The sequence below is a fragment of the Necator americanus genome, chromosome I (assembly GCF_031761385.1).
Source record: "Necator americanus strain Aroian chromosome I, whole genome shotgun sequence".
Classification (NCBI taxonomy): Eukaryota; Metazoa; Nematoda; class Chromadorea; order Rhabditida; family Ancylostomatidae; genus Necator; species Necator americanus.
The window spans coordinates 31007332-31019806 of NC_087371.1; the positions used below are offsets into that span (position 1 = coordinate 31007332).

The following is a 12475-nucleotide window of genomic DNA, read 5'->3' on the forward strand; positions in this document are numbered from 1 at the left end:
AGCGGTAGTAGGCTAGAGTAATTTAACCTCTTTTCTTTGATTGCTCGTGAGTATTTATTGTTATTTGTTGTGATTCATTTCGTATTCATTCAGTATTTCTCGCCGACTGTTCGTCAGTATTTATTATTATTTATTTTTATTCGTTCCTTGTTCGTTCAGTGCTTCTCGGGTTGTCTTTTTGCTCTTTCTTTTCTCTTGTACTGACATATATTCGTGTTATTATTCACTTTTCAGTTTTAGATCATGGCTCTAGTGGGTATAGACTTTCGGGCACCTTTGAGACAAGTAAAAAGAGTTCAATTTGGGATTCTTGGTCCAGATGAAGTAGTGAGTTCTGCTTTCAATGTTTCTTTTGTCTTATCTTATCTTTCTCTTCTTTTTTCTAAAATGATAATACTGACACGATATTGCTCTTTTTTTTTTTAGAAACGTATGTCAGTAGGGGAGATTGAGTTCCCCGAAATTTATGAGAATGGAAAACCCAAGAAAGGCGGATTGATGGATCCGCGACAAGGAGTCATTGATAGAAGGGGACGGTGAGAAAGTTCCATCCAGTCACTTCATTTCTATGTTATCCTTTATTTCTTCTTTCATAGAACGGTGATCTATGTTTATTTTCATTTGTTTTAGATGCATGACTTGTGCTGGAAATCTCGCAGATTGTCCAGGACATTTTGCTCATTTGGAGCTTGCGAGACCTGTGTTTCACATCGGGTTTCTAACAAAAATTCTTAAAGTAAGAGATTCGTCCCAGTTTCAGTGTTGTTTAAAAGTTTTTCTTAATGGCACATTTATTCTTCTTTTCATTTACAGGTACTCCGTTGTGTTTGTTTTTATTGTAGTAAATTGCTTCTGGACAAAGATAACCAACGTGTCAAAGATATTATTAGAAAGACACAAGGTATGTGAATAGTTCAGACCTCTATTCAAGTTAGGATTGTTGTTATTGTTAACTATTTGTTTTCAACCTAGTTAACCTTATGTTCAAGGGAATCCTCGTCGGAGGCTCGCTTTGATATATGACATGTGCAAATCTAAAATAGTTTGTGATGGCGGAAATGAAGTAGAAAATCAAAACCCTGAGGTGAGCGCGACCATCAAATCTGTGATTTTTGTCGCTCCTACTATCCATATCCATTCGTATGTCAACTAGTTTTCTTTCAGGATGGGGAAGATGGAGAAAAAGTTATAAAAGCGAGCGGATGTGGTCGATATCAGCCTTCTTATCGTCGCACTGGCATTGATATTAATGCTGAGTGGAAAAAGAATGTAAATGAAGACACACAGGTGACAATATTTTCTCTTTGCACTTCTCATTTTAAGATGTCGCTTTCTTAATAAAAATACTAATTATTCTTAAAAATCCCCTATCAATTGTTTCAGGTTTGTTGTTTTGAAGATATTCATGGAAAAATTTGTGTTTTCAGGAACGAAAAATATTCCTTACAGCCGAAAGAGCCCTGGAAATCTTCAAACAAATTTCTGATGAGGACTGCCTTATTCTAGGTAAACGTGTTTTTTCTGTTTTGTCAACCATCTTTGATGTTAATTTGTCTAGGAATGGATCCTCGATTTGCACGTCCTGATTGGATGATCTGCACTGTTCTTCCTGTCCCTCCTCTGGCTGTTCGGCCTGCTGTCGTTACCTTTGGGTCCGCTCGAAATCAGGACGATTTAACGCACAAACTCTCCGATATTATCAAAACAAATATTCAGCTACGCAAGTACGGCTATTGGTATTTCTTTGTTTAGTGCGGACTTGGTAAAATTAAGCTCTTCAGTAATGAAGCGAATGGGGCAGCGGCTCATGTCTTGGCAGACGATGTAAAATTGTTGCAGTATCACGTAGCAACACTCGTAGACAACTGTATACCAGGACTTCCAACGGTATTGCACTTTTTTTTCTTGTAGCATTTCGGTATGAATTATTCCTTATATTTTCAGGCCACCCAGAAAGGTGGAAGGCCATTGAAATCCATAAAGCAGCGTTTGAAAGGAAAGGAAGGCAGAATTCGAGGAAATCTTATGGGTGTGATATTGTTTTTGCTTTTCATTTTAATTTTTTTTGGTATTTGGACAGATTTTTCAAACAGAGTATTTCTATTTCATTGTTTATTTTATTATTCTTTCTCTGTAGGTAAGCGTGTGGACTTCTCCGCGCGTACCGTCATTACGGCTGATCCAAATCTTCCTATTGATACCGTTGGTGTACCTCGCACAATCGCTCAGAATTTGACATTTCCCGAAATCGTGACTCCATTCAATATTGATAAGTGAGACACTTTCTTTTCGATATTATACGTGTTTAGCTAAGTATTCTGCTTCATTTCAGGCTGCAAGAACTTGTCAATCGTGGAGACTCCCAGTACCCAGGTGCAAAGTATATTATTCGTGAGAATGGTGCTCGTGTCGACCTTCGATACCATCCTCGAGCGGCTGACCTCCACTTGCAACCTGGCTATAGGTAGATAATGTAAATCCACTAAGGAATTAAGGATTGAATATTCTTGAACGCAGAGTTGAGCGTCATATGCGCGACGGTGATATCATTGTCTTCAATCGCCAGCCAACACTGCACAAAATGTCCATGATGGGTCACAGAGTGAAGGTTGGTTCCTTTAACTGCTATTTTTTTCAACTATTATTATTATTATTAATTATTATTATCAACTATTATTTCAGATTCTGCCATGGTCTACATTTCGTATGAATCTGTCTGTAACCACTCCCTATAACGCTGACTTCGATGGAGATGAAATGAATCTGCATCTACCCCAGTCACTGGAAACTAGGGCGGAAATAGAAGAAATAGCAATGGTGCCAAGGTAGTCGCAGCTATAGCATGAGATCTTTTAAACTCCACCTAATTATTCTTTTTTAAGGCAGCTAATTACTCCACAGGCAAACAAACCTGTGATGGGTATTGTACAGGATACATTGTGTGCGGTGCGAATGATGACAAAACGGGATGTTTACATTGATTACGTATGTTTACCCTCAATATTCTTTACTATTCAAATTCTTCGCTATAAAACTTAAATACAAGCTCTTTTAGCCACGTATGATGGATCTTCTCATGTATTTACCGTCATGGGAAGGCAAAGTTCCTCAACCTGCCATCATGAAACCGAGACCGCTGTGGACAGGAAAACAACTTTTTTCGCTCATTATCCCTGGAAATGTTAATGTGCTGAGAACTCACAGCACTCATCCAGACGACGAAGATAGCGGGCCGTATAAATGGATATCTCCTGGCGATACGAAGGTGGACAAGAAAATGTTATTGGTTTTCTCAGAATATCGAAGTCAATGTTATTCAGGTGTTGGTAGAACATGGAGAACTAATTTCTGGTATTGTCTGCTCAAGGACAGTTGGTCGATCGGCTGGTAATCTTCTTCATGTTGTTGCACTTGAGTTAGGTCATGAAGTGAGTTGTTGTTCTTTTATAATATTCACTTTAGTATTTTTATAACACACGTAGTAAGCGTAAAACGTATTGTGACATGACGACTTCGTCGACGAAGCGCACGCCCACAGTGAAGGTGTGCACGGAACTCGTATAATATGCGGGGAACTCCTCCGGGCTCATTCCTTTGGCTTTTTATGTTTTCACCAATTGTTTTTTTCCGTATAACAATGTATGAACGGATTAACAAACAAGGTCTTTTTCATTATTTTTATTGTGTATTTTTGCTCCGTAAATATCTGTAGGGTCTTAGTTTGAAAGGATTTTCATTTTTCATTTTTCATTTTCTTTCCTTTTTTGTGTAATTGTGCATGGCTAACGTCCATTGTAATCGGAATGATAACAAAATTCCGAAATCTTTCGTAGAAGTGGGCTTACTATGCAAAATTGCACAAAAAGAGGGGCAGAGATTCGATTCCTGCAAACTGAAGCTTTTGAGGAGATGCTCTTCAGTCAGGAGAAACTTCTCAACTAGCGAAAAGGATCTCATCCTTCCGCATCACAACTACGAGAGATGAAAATCATGCGCAAAAAATAGGACGGAAATTAATTCAGTTCTTAGAAATCTCATAATATCATATAACAAAAGAAACGATAAAACTAGTTGAAAATGAGCTTACTAAGACTACATAATCATATTCATGTGTCATTACAGTGAAAAATAATAAAAACCCATAAAAAGCGAAAAGAGGCCCTAGAAGTCTTCCGTTTACTGTAGGAACTGTGGGGCCTTCACCGAGGGCGCATCACGTGGCCATATAACATAACGTTTTACGTCGACTCTTAGAGACTTTGACATAGCTCTGTCAAGATTTCTAACGATGCTTATAGTCTTATTTTATTTTTGCTAAGGTGGCCGCCAAGTTCTACTCACACATTCAAACGGTTGTAAATGCATGGCTACTGAGAGAAGGTCACACAATCGGAATAGGTATGTCATATATTAAATCGGCTCATCGGATGCTGACATCTCATTTTTGTAGGTGACACTATTGCCGATCAGGCTACATACCGAGACATCCAAGACACAATTAGAAAGGCCAAGCTTGATGTGATTGATGTCATTGAGAAGTAAGACTTGTTGCGACTTGCTTCCTTATGCTGTTTTTTTTTAGTATCAAAAAGAATTCTTTCAGAGCTCACAACGACGATCTTGAACCAACACCCGGTAATACTCTGCGACAGACATTTGAGAATAAAGTGAATAGAATTCTTAATGATGCTCGTGATAGAACTGGAAGTTCAGCTCAGAAGTCGCTTTCCGGTGCGTTCTGTTGTAACTAATTTGCTTTCGTGGATCAGCTATTGTTGCAGCCTTTAACTTTGTGACAAGCTTCTTATCGTTGTCCTTTACCGAGATCGTAAACTGAGGACTTCTTTTTAAAAAAAAATTAATCTTCATTTATGAATACTTATGGTTTTCTGTGTTTAGAATTCAACAATTTCAAGTCTATGGTCGTTTCTGGCTCTAAAGGATCAAAGATCAACATTTCTCAGGTAGAATGGAGAGCAGCTTTTAGTTCTTTAGTTTTAAAATTAGCTTCCATTTAGAAGTGGTTGCTAATTCATGGGTTATATAAAAGTCTCTTTGTGTAGTGAATGTCTCCGGAAGTAACGAAAATGGAAATAGAAAAAAGAAAATGTTCCTAAACGGCAATTCGTCTAAATACCGTGTTCAGGTTATTGCTTGTGTGGGGCAACAGAACGTCGAAGGAAAACGTATTCCGTTTGGATTCCGTCATCGCACGTTGCCTCACTTCATAAAAGATGACTATGGACCAGAATCGAAAGGGTTCGAGAACATTATTCAGTTACCTGAGAATCTATCCGCTACAATATAAGTTACAGTTTTGTGGAGAACTCTTACCTTGCTGGTTTAACGCCGGCTGAATTCTTTTTCCACGCTATGGGAGGTCGCGAGGGTCTCATTGATACAGCTGTGAAGACAGCCGAAACTGGGTACATTCAGCGTCGTTTGATAAAAGCTATGGAGAGTGTCATGGTCAATTACGATGGAACCGTGGGTCTACTTTTAATTCGTTTTTTTAAAACAGTTTTTTGGAATCCAGCGTCATAACTCTGTTAATTGCAGGTTCGAAATTCGCTGGCACAAATGATTCAGCTGAGATACGGAGAAGATGGTCTAGACGGAATGTGGGTTGAGAATCAAAGCATGCCAACTATGAAACCCACAAATGCTTTGTTCGAAAAAGATTTTAAGGTATTTTTTCGAATAAATACTTTTTCTATTTCTTGCAGACACATTTGCTGCTCAGCTACCATTTCTAATAGCGCTTTATTAATTTAGATACTTATTGTTAAGTAATACCACCTTCAGAATGATCTCTCTGATGAGAAGACGTTGCGTAGATTTTACACAGAAGATCTCGTTCGGGAACTGCAAGCTTCTCCTGAAGCCACGAAAGAAGTGGGTCGTTAGCACGTTGGATATAGTTGAAATAGTTAAATATGTAGTAATTTTAGCTCGAGGCTGAGTTCCAACAGCTTGAAGAAGATCGACGTTTACTTCGAAAGATATTCCCTGGTGGTGATGCAAAGATTGTTCTGCCTTGCAATCTTCAGCGACTGATTTGGAACGCTCAGAAAATTTTCCACGTCGAAACACGGTATCTTTTCCTATTCGTTCGCCTGCACACAATTATGATTTTTTGGCAGTAGTTATTTCACTTGTTTGTCTTAATAGATTGGATCCTGACTATCTGGATGGTAGCGACATTTCAATGACTTTAAAGGCATCACCCCACGAATCTGAGGTGGTGCAGATTTCAGGTGGAGTATTCGTATACAGGATGGGAGACTACGGAGAGGGGGGTGATTCCGTCCATTTCTTCCTAATTGCCGTAAAAAACGGCCCGGAAGATACGGCTTCATTCGTTTTGGCGCACCATTTTGTACAAGAGCGCGCCAGTCTTGTGCGGCGCCGCATCTTCCGGGCCGTTTTTTTTTACGACAATTAGCAAGAAATGGACGGAATTACCTCCCTCTCCATAGTCTCCCATCCCATGTACTAATACTCCACCTGAAATCTGCACCACCTCAGATTCGTGGGGTGATGCCTTTAATCTTGTCCCCGTTTGAAACGGAATTTTATGTTTTAAGTTGTATATTTTCAGCGTTGTAGAATTAACTGTATCAAATTCAGTTCTACTGTTCTGTCGCATTATGGATTATATATTCTATAATGCGACGGAAGATATATAAAGATAGCTCGATTCTCATCATATTCTGTCAAGAGTTTCGAAAATGAAAAATTTTGCATTCCCTTATTACTTACTGACTTCTCCTGATTTAAGGAAAGTGTCAAGTCTGAGCCCACTGCACGTCATAGATGGAGTAAAGAAGTTATCGAAAAAGCTAATTATCGTGTCAGGTGAAGATAAGATTTCGAAGCAGGTAAGCTTATGAGAAACACTTCAATATATCACCTCAGTTTATCCTCGCCATGTGTCTCCGTGTGCCAGACGTAATTACTTGAAGTAGTTCGTTGCAGGCGCAGTACAATGCCACCTTATTGATGAATATATTAATTCGATCAACGCTCTGTTCGAAGAAGATGGCCTCAACTCATAAGCTGAATATGGAAGCGTTCGATTGGTTGATTGGTTCGTTGTTTGACTTTGCTACGCTGACTTCAGTTTTTTTTTCCTACAATCAGCATTGCCATCTCAGGTGAGATCGAAACTCGTTTTCAACAAGCAATTGCTCAACCAGGAGAGATGGTCGGCGCTCTAGCCGCTCAGTCTTTGGGAGAACCTGCAACTCAAATGACACTTAATACTTTCCACTACGCTGGTGTGTCTGCGAAGGTACACGTGAACAATATTTTCGATTGTTAGCTGTTCTGCGCCATCTTTTATTTTTTTAGAATGTAACTCTTGGTGTACCACGTCTGAAGGAAATCATTAATGTGTCGAAGCAGCTGAAGACACCGTCTCTTACGGTGTTTCTTCAAGGTGCAGCAGCTAAGGATGCTGAAAAAGCGAAAGATGTTCTGTGCAGACTGGAACATACAACGCTGAAAAAGGTGCTTCACTCGATATTGCTTTAAAGATATTCCCAGTGAAAAAAAAATTTCCAGGTTGTAGCCAATACAGCCATCTACTACGATCCTGATCCAAAGAATACATGTATCGAAGAAGATGAAGAATGGGTCAGTATCTTCTACGAAATGGCTGATTTTGATCCAAGTCGTGCGTCTCCTTGGGTTTTACGATTGGAGCTGGATAGAAAGAGGTATTGTCCTGTGTCATTTTGTAATTTTTGGTTTTTATTCCACAGTTAGCACTTTCCTTAGTTTCTTACATTTTGTTGAGTTGTATGTTTAGGATGACAGATAAGAAGTTGAGTATGGAACATATTGCGGACAAAATACAGCAAGGATTCGGCGATGATTTGAACGTGATCTACACTGACGACAATGCTGACAAACTTGTCTTCCGTCTGCGCATCACGAACCAACCTTCGGATAAAAGCGCAGAAGTACTTTTCTATACTTTTTTGCTCTCTCACTTATTTTCGTAGTTTTCTTTTTTTTAAATACAGTACTCGCAAGAACAAATATTTCTATTATGTAGGTGGAACAAGTGGATAAAATGGAAGATGATGTTTTCTTACGTTGTATTGAATCAAATATGCTGTCGGATTTGACATTGCAGGTTGGTGGATTGGTGGAGCTGTTTTTAGTAAGAAAATAACTAAATAAAGTAGTAATGGATATTTTAATTAGAAGTTTTCAGGGGATTGGTTCGATCTCCAAAGTATACATGCATAAGCCTACAACAGATGACAAGAAACGTGTGGTCATTACACCAGAAGGAGGTTTTAAAGCAATTTCTGAATGGCTTCTTGAAACTGATGGTACTGCACTTCTGAGGGTAATTGTTGGCTTAATATTCTTTTTTTGTGGTTTTACGACTTTCTTTTTTTCTGTTGTGCAATGTGTTTCTTTTCGCTTAGGGATTTGCTAGATGAATTTATCACGGTTTAATTCACACCATATTCATTATAGTATACTAAACGACTTTATTACGTTTTCTATTTCATCCATGCATGAAATTTAATTGTGATAGCTTAAGATGAACGCTGGTTCAAAAAGAAAGAACAACACCAGTTTCTTTGGAGGTTACCACATATTTTATTATGCATTATTTTTAGGTATTGTCGGAGCAACATATTGATCCTGTGCGTACTACCTCGAACGATATTTGTGAAATTTTCGAGGTTTCCCTATTATTCATGACGCTCAAATTCTGCTTCTTCTAATCTTCTTTTCCTTCATCTAATCTGTACTCTGTTAAGGTGTTGGGCATTGAAGCTGTCCGTAAAGCAATCGAACGCGAAATGAACAATGTCATTTCTTTTGACGGATCCTATGTCAATTATCGTCACTTGGCTCTTCTTTGTGACGTTATGACGGCAAAAGGTGTTGTAGATTAAATGTTGTAGATGTTAGTTTCTTTAGTCTGGAAATTTGATTCAGGTCACTTAATGGCCATCACTCGTCATGGAATTAATAGACAAGAGGTCGGTGCTTTGATGCGCTGTTCATTCGAGGAAACCGTTGACATTCTTATGGAGGCAGCTGTTCACGCTGAGACAGACCCTGTGAAAGGTGAGAATACTTCTTACTTTTAGTAATTCGTCATTCAAATATATCTACATAACAGGAGTATCCGAAAATATTATGCTTGGACAATTGGCTAAAGCTGGTACTGGTGCCTTCGACCTTGTTTTGGATGCAGAAAAATGTAAATACGGCATAGAGGTGAGTTTTATGTCGAAAACTTTCTAAGTTCTCGAAGAATCATAGACCAACCATATAATACTCATTGAGAGAGAGAGATACTGAGAGCAAATTCCTTGCAGGTTTCGACGATGATGGGTATGTACGGAGGAGTGGGTCAATTTGGCGCCGCTCATAGTCCGGCGAGCTCCTCGATGTCTCCTATTCAAACTCCGTGGAACGGAGGAATGACTCCAGGCTACGGAGCAGCATGGTCTCCCATTGGAAGTGGAATGACTCCAGGAGCTGCTGGGTTTTCTCCATCCGGTCACTCCGAGACTGGGATGTCTCCGGGTTATTCTGGGTAAGTCTATTCTCAATTCTGTATCGTTCGCTTAGACTCAAAGTCATTTTCAAATGGATTTGCAGCGAAGGAGGATGGTCACCAACTTCACCGAGTGATCCTCTTGGAGGAATGTCTCCATCGGGAGCAACTCCACGCTACGGCGGCGCAATGTCTCCCGGTTATTCGCCTACGAGCCCAAATGCATTTGGCGCCCAGAGTCCGAGTTATTCACCAACAAGTCCGCACTATTCGCCAACGTCGCCGTCATACTCTCCAACATCACCTAGTTACAGTCCTACAAGTCCAAGTGGGTGTCCTTCACAAATTTTTACTTCTAAACAATCTCAACTGTACTCTTCTTGATTATTTACTGTTTAAAGGTTACTCACCCACATCTCCATCATATTCCCCAACATCGCCATCTTACTCGCCTACTTCGCCGAGCTACAGTCCTACCAGTCCTAGTATGTTTATTTGTTGCTACATTTGTTTACTTCTGCACAGTGTAAACAGTAAGGAACATCCTTTAATGTATTAGTTCCATCATTAAATAATACTTGCAGGTTATTCGCCAACGTCTCCATCTTATTCACCAACCAGCCCTGGGTACTCACCCAGCAGTCCGCGATATTCACCGACCTCTCCGACTTATAGTCCAACCAGCCCCACGTGAGAATCCATAGAATTTCCCTTAGAATATTAGAAGTTGGATATACACATTTTTAATCCTAATAAATATTTCTTTAAGGTACTCTCCGACATCTCCAACGTATTCGCCGACGTCTCCTACGTATAGTCCAACGAGTCCGAGTTATGGCGGCAGCGGATACAGTCCATCGAGTCCACGGTACGTGTGTTTGCTTTCAGTAGTTCGGTGGTGTCTTTACCTTAGTACATATTACTCAAATACATGTCTATTCGATTACTCTGATCAGATACTCGCCGACGTCTCCGACTTATTCGCCTACTAGTCCTACATACAGCCCAACATCGCCACAGTATAGCCCCAGTAGTCCGCAGGTCAGTTGTGTTCTGGCATTAGTTTTTTGATTTGACCATCGTTACATTTATGTAAGTTTGAATGTCATATATGATGGATCAAAAACGAGCTGTAACGATTAACGAAAATTTGTGGTTGGATCTGGATTTATTTCGATCTCTTTCTGACTAATGCTTCTTTTATAGTACTCGCCGTCTTCTCCGCAGTACTCCCCCAGCTCTCCAAGGCCGGATGCATCGCCTTCTTATTCACCATCATCTCCACAATATAGTCCAACATCGCCGGTGTACACCCCGAGCAGCCCTCAGGCGAGTTATTCTGCATTTGATGGACGCAAGGGAATATATGTTTATACTCTTTGTTGTAGTAGTTTCAAAGAGTCAATTTCTTGTTTTCTGTTGATTTATTATTATTATTACTATTATTATTGTTTTGCAGTACTCGCCTAGTTCGCCTCAGTACACACCATCAGGAAATCCGGCGTCACCAGTGGTTTGTTTCTTTTTTGTGTATTAAGGCACCATTTTCTTTCTAGATATTTCTTTGCAGTACTCACCATCATCACCGCAGTACAGTCCAACTTCTCCGCAATACAGCCCAAGCTCGCCCAATGTGAGTTCCATAGATTTTTTTTTCAAAACTAGGAATAAATAAATTAGTTTTCTCAGTGTATTGATAGGTCTAATTTATTTTTAGTACACTCCATCTTCTCCGTATTCTCCTAACTATGATCCAGACAGCTACAGCTAAATTTGACAGGTTTCTTGTAAAAGTTTCTTTATGTGTTGTACAGCTGTAATAATTCGTTGTTGTGATTAATTGAGTAGTATTTTCTGTCTAGTTGTTGTTGAAAAATGTTGAGGATATTTACCTTATATATGGGTTGTCTTTGTAAAATTATATAAATCGGTTGTCTCTGTAAATTTATATAAATACATGAGATTGTGAAGTGTCGGGTTTTGATGAATGTATTGTGTCGTACTGACTGAAGAAAACCTTCAAATTTGACTCTAATAGCAACGTGACTGGCGAAATAATGAGATGATCAGAACGAAAGTTTGGGAGGAACGAAAATAAAGCTGAACTTGGCCAGGTAATTTCGTTGCTGCCCTGCAAAAGAGCTTTGTTCAAGCTGTTGCTGGAAGAGAACAATGCTCTGGCTGATATTGTTTGAAATTCTTACTGTGTTGAGTGAAAGAAGTAAAAGATGAGCCGTTCAGAATACATTAGAGACATTTTCACATTTTGCTCTCCGCATCTTGCTTAACTTCCCTAATTCACATGTATGGATCAGTCGGATCAAAATAACTCGAAATATGGTGTAAAGCGACATGAGCTGATATCCGGGAGAGTGTCATTGCTAGACAACTGAAGGCTGTCCACAACTGGGAGGACATGAGTGAATGTCCTACCGTACTACGTCGAACTTTTACGCTGTACTGTCCTATTATAATCGTGGTAAATAATAACGGGCTTATTCTATCATGTGTGTGGTGTGTTGTGTGTGTGTACATATAGTAGGGTCAGAACGACATGAACCACGGTGTAGTTATGCAAGCGGTTAGGATCGATCGGGAGGACCCTTGCTAGCACCATTCTTCGCTGTGGGTCCCGATGATTCCACCTAGAATTCGAGTAGTTTCTCCATCGCACCGCTTCGACCGTGTTCGCTTACGGAACTGCACTGTATTTCATGTCGTTTTGACCCTAATGTGTAGCGTATGTTTATATATGTGTGTAATTGGGTCAAAACGACGTGACGCTCAATGTAGTTGCGTAAGCGGCTGCGCCAGCAGCGACGCAGTGGACCTTTGCTACTACATAGCGGTTGGAGCGGACCTTCGCTAGCTCTGCTTATCGCTGCTGTTTGGGTCTAGCTAGGTATGTTAAATGTATGGCAGAAAGCAAAAAACGGGTCA

The 12475-nt window shown here is 39.8% G+C and overlaps 1 protein-coding gene across 1 annotated transcript; it reads left to right on the top strand.

The window, feature by feature from the left end:
* Positions 1–243: 243 nt before the first annotated feature.
* RB195_007384 (uncharacterized protein) lies at positions 244–11306 on the top strand (the record flags this gene model as incomplete). The annotated part of the gene is made up of 48 exons (XM_064180978.1): positions 244–327; positions 427–536; positions 631–736; positions 814–901; positions 990–1084; positions 1165–1287; positions 1428–1506; positions 1559–1724; positions 1782–1887; positions 1945–2029; positions 2138–2273; positions 2333–2464; positions 2518–2608; positions 2683–2825; positions 2883–2985; positions 3056–3265; positions 3321–3428; positions 4320–4398; positions 4451–4538; positions 4604–4731; positions 4900–4964; positions 5147–5259; positions 5316–5487; positions 5560–5688; positions 5806–5895; positions 5952–6094; positions 6782–6881; positions 6979–7090; positions 7158–7294; positions 7354–7512; positions 7567–7721; positions 7814–7967; positions 8063–8143; positions 8225–8362; positions 8643–8708; positions 8787–8910; positions 8968–9099; positions 9155–9252; positions 9354–9574; positions 9640–9863; positions 9937–10020; positions 10120–10225; positions 10305–10403; positions 10492–10576; positions 10742–10864; positions 10995–11048; positions 11106–11168; positions 11253–11306. 48 exons carry the CDS (start codon positions 244–246, stop codon positions 11304–11306), a joined length of 5541 nt encoding a protein of 1846 aa, XP_064037806.1.
* Positions 11307–12475: the final 1169 nt, after the last annotated feature.